The 3327-nt window shown below is 30.9% G+C and overlaps 1 protein-coding gene across 1 annotated transcript; it reads right to left on the reverse strand.

The window, feature by feature from the left end:
- Window positions 1–477: 477 nt before the first annotated feature.
- LOC114423889 (protein SPEAR3-like) lies at window positions 478–2586 on the reverse strand. The gene is made up of 6 exons (XM_028390799.1): window positions 2472–2586; window positions 2148–2362; window positions 1924–2019; window positions 1153–1220; window positions 924–1002; window positions 478–817 (listed from the first exon to the last, which is right to left on the reverse strand). Exons 1-6 carry the CDS (start codon window positions 2503–2505, stop codon window positions 704–706), a joined length of 606 nt encoding a protein of 201 aa, XP_028246600.1. The 5' UTR covers window positions 2506–2586; the 3' UTR covers window positions 478–703.
- Window positions 2587–3327: the final 741 nt, after the last annotated feature.

The raw sequence follows: 3327 nt of genomic DNA on the forward strand, positions 1-3327 counted from the left end.
TTTTTTTTTTCATTTTTTTCCTCCATTTCTTTCATTTCATTAGGTTTTGGAAAAATAAATAAAATAGAGATGATACAACTTGGGAATGACATTTATCTGTTCAAAAGTTTAATAATAGAAGTAATGAAGAGAAAAGGAGATGGATCTCCTTTAGAGTGAGTTGATGAATTGATCTACTAAAAAAATTGAAAGTGAGATATAAAATTAAAGTAGAAAATAAAACTAAATAAGAAAAAAAATCAATTCAACCAAAATCGGTCATAGCTTTCTTCAAGAATCTATCTTTACGAACGGTGATCATAGTTTTCTACCAATCTTAACTAAGCTATAGCATATCTTTAGTTTATTTTTAATGCAAGCCTAGAGCCCAAATCAATGTTGATTGAAAAATATGTAAATTTATGCCAGGTCATTTTTTTCATGAAATTAGCAACCACTCTTTCCTGTTGTTAGTACAAATGTACAAAGCGTTCATCATATATATATATGTGGCGAAGATTTTGCATTGATTTATATGCGAAGAGTCAATCTATCTTTCTATTACACAAGTGACAAGGACATAACCTTCACTTAAAACTTAGAAACAAACACATATATTGGCTTGTTCACTTTTTTTTGTGCTTTTGCAATTCTCAATTGTAAACAAAAGTGTAACAATATTAATCATATGAGAACATATCACCGCGTTTATAAGTGTGGCAGATCAAAGAGATAATCTGAGCTCTAAATCTAGTTCTTGAGTGTCACTTGATTCGGAGTTCTGACTGCTTGAGCCCACAGAACCATTCCTATGCTTCCTATCTATGTCTTGCGTGTCCTAATTATGGAGGAGGAAAAGCAATATAGTAAGATCATTTTGAATTTACATCTTTTCTGCATGGAATATCAAACGAGTTACATGCACTTTTAAAAATTATCCTTACATTTAGGTTTAGAAAGGGTCGAGCTATGTTGGATGGAGCAGAATACTGGCTCTCCAAGATGACGCTGGCAGTTTCCCATCTTGTTTGAGAAAAAGAATTTCACATATCAGCAAGAATTCATCATGACAACAAAACAAGAGAAAGAAAAAATATTCATCTTTTATATATAAACACACTCTTTTTGCTTTCATCAGTGTCAAGGATCGATGATTGGAGAAGACTTAAGTACCTTGCTATATTAGTTGGTTGAGAATCTTCATATCTGATGTTTGTTTTTTGATATTCGGATAGGCCCATCTGCACAAGCAAACAAATGTCAAATTTCAGGATTCTCCCAACTCACTCTCTTTTCATGTATTAGTATATATTGTCATACTTTAACATCTTATGAAAAAAGATTTGAAAGGAGAAAAAAACTACTTGTACTGTCTGCAAATAGATGTGAAAATTAGGGAACTTTAAGGACGAATAATATCGAATATGTTTTCATAGACAGCCTTGACTCTCCTCGTCACATTATTATATAATGATTTGGGTCGACATCATTATTCAGCTACCGGAACTCAAAAGATTCATCCCTCATCGCCTAGGGTTATTAGTACTTGTATAAGTTGTACTACCCTTGATAAAGTAGTAGTACAGTGTACTTAATTAAATTCAAACTCAACCAAATATAGAGGAGGGTCAGTTCAGAATTTAAATATTATATTGCCAAGTTCGTATATCACATGAATTATATAATCACATAAAAAACTACAAGGTGTAGAAAAATAATCATCTTGATTGCTGCTTCGCGTGCGGTGCAGTTATATATATATACTGCACACTTGCATAGACGATTGACTTTTCAGTAATGGTTATTTATTGGTAAGATAGGTGAAAATATGTGCGGAACATGTCATCCATGAGAAAAGAATGAAAGTTAATTGGTAAAATTAAGTAAAAGAATAAAACTAGCTAGTATTTGAAAAAGGAAGATTAAATTAACCTAGCTAGCTACCATGATGTTGGGTTGGAATCCATAGGAAGCTGCGTATGATGAGGTGGAAGACGATGAGTAAGAAAAAGAAGATGCTATTTGCACTCTTGGATCTTCCTGCGTGAGGGGCAAAATAAACTCCATTGAATTTAACGAATTCAAGAAAAAGAATTGTTACTTTCATATATGAATGAGTTTTAGCGAAAGGAATTAGATCGAAGAGAATAGAGAGGTTTACTACGTACGTTGGTGAAATTAGAAGGGTAATTAGGAGCGTGCAGAGAAGGGTGATAGCCATGTAATCTGATTTTCTCCAATTGAGCAACTCCAAGACCTCTCTGTGGTTGCTTTGGCAGCTTATCTGAGTTGTTGTTCTTCTTCCCTTTTCTTGTCGAAGAAGAAGAACCACTTGCTCTTTCGTTTCCTAAGTTTGGTTTTCCAAAATAACTGCTACCCATATCTGGTGTTGAGAGAGAGAGAGAGAGGTAATTAGTGTATGTATGCAAGGAAATGAAGTGAAGAATTAATTAATGAAGTGAGAGATCTCAAAATGGATGGTGCTTTTAAACCCGGTTGATCGAGGAAGCAAGTGTATTTTTGCATCGCTGGATAAGATTGTGTATAGATTTCAATGTTATATACGCCTAAATCTCCTATCCTCTTGGCTCAAGATATTCTTCTTTTTTTCTGACAACTCTATTTTCATTCATTATTAGTATTACTATATTAATAATGATTACAACATTTTATTAATTCTTCTACCCATCTATTATATAGACTTTCTGAAAGCGATTGTCTCCCATTCACTATAAGCTGTATGATATCATTGATATGTAATGTGTACCCACGCGCCATAAGGTAGACTGCACGCGCACACTGTATACATACGGTGATGGAGAATGACAAAATATAAATTTGGACATGTTTGTATGATTTTATTTTGTAAATTTTAATTTAATTTTATTGATTAAATATATTTTGATGCAATTATAAATTTAGTTTTTAGTTAATTTTAATTTCTTATAATGTTTTATTTGTAGATAAATCAATTTAATTACATTTTTTAGTTTCACTTTTATATTTTTCACATTAGGCAATTTACTATTAATCTTATATTATTACTTAAAATATTCGATCCCAATCAAATTTAAGATAATAATCAATTAAGTAGGCGTCAAATATTTTCATTATGTGGATTAATTAATATAATAATTAAAATATTGTGGAGTAAATTGTATGGAAGAGAGAAATTAAAAAATAAATCCTAAGTTATGTTAAAAAAGATAAATAAATAATAATAATAAATATTTTAAAGATAAAATGGCATAAAATATAAAAATATAGAATCTAGCAATTTAAACACCAAACACATTGATCAACTAACATGATATTGTTTCAGCTTAATCCACAAAGATTATATTTAAT

This window comes from Glycine soja, chromosome 8 (assembly GCF_004193775.1).
Source record: "Glycine soja cultivar W05 chromosome 8, ASM419377v2, whole genome shotgun sequence".
Lineage (NCBI taxonomy): Eukaryota > Viridiplantae > Streptophyta > Magnoliopsida > Fabales > Fabaceae > Glycine > Glycine soja.

Excerpts from the sequence above, each read along its gene's own strand:
- LOC114423889 (XM_028390799.1), bottom strand. The coding sequence starts at position 2,505 with ATGCAAAAATACACTTGCTTCCTCGATCAACCGG. Across the intron at positions 2,020-2,147 it reads ACCCTTCTAATTTCACCAAC|GAAGATCCAAGAGTGCAAAT; the intron begins GTACGTAGTAAA and ends CCCCTCACGCAG. Across the intron at positions 818-923 it reads GACCCTTTCTAAACCTAAAT|GACACGCAAGACATAGATAG; the intron begins GTAAGGATAATT and ends CTCCATAATTAG.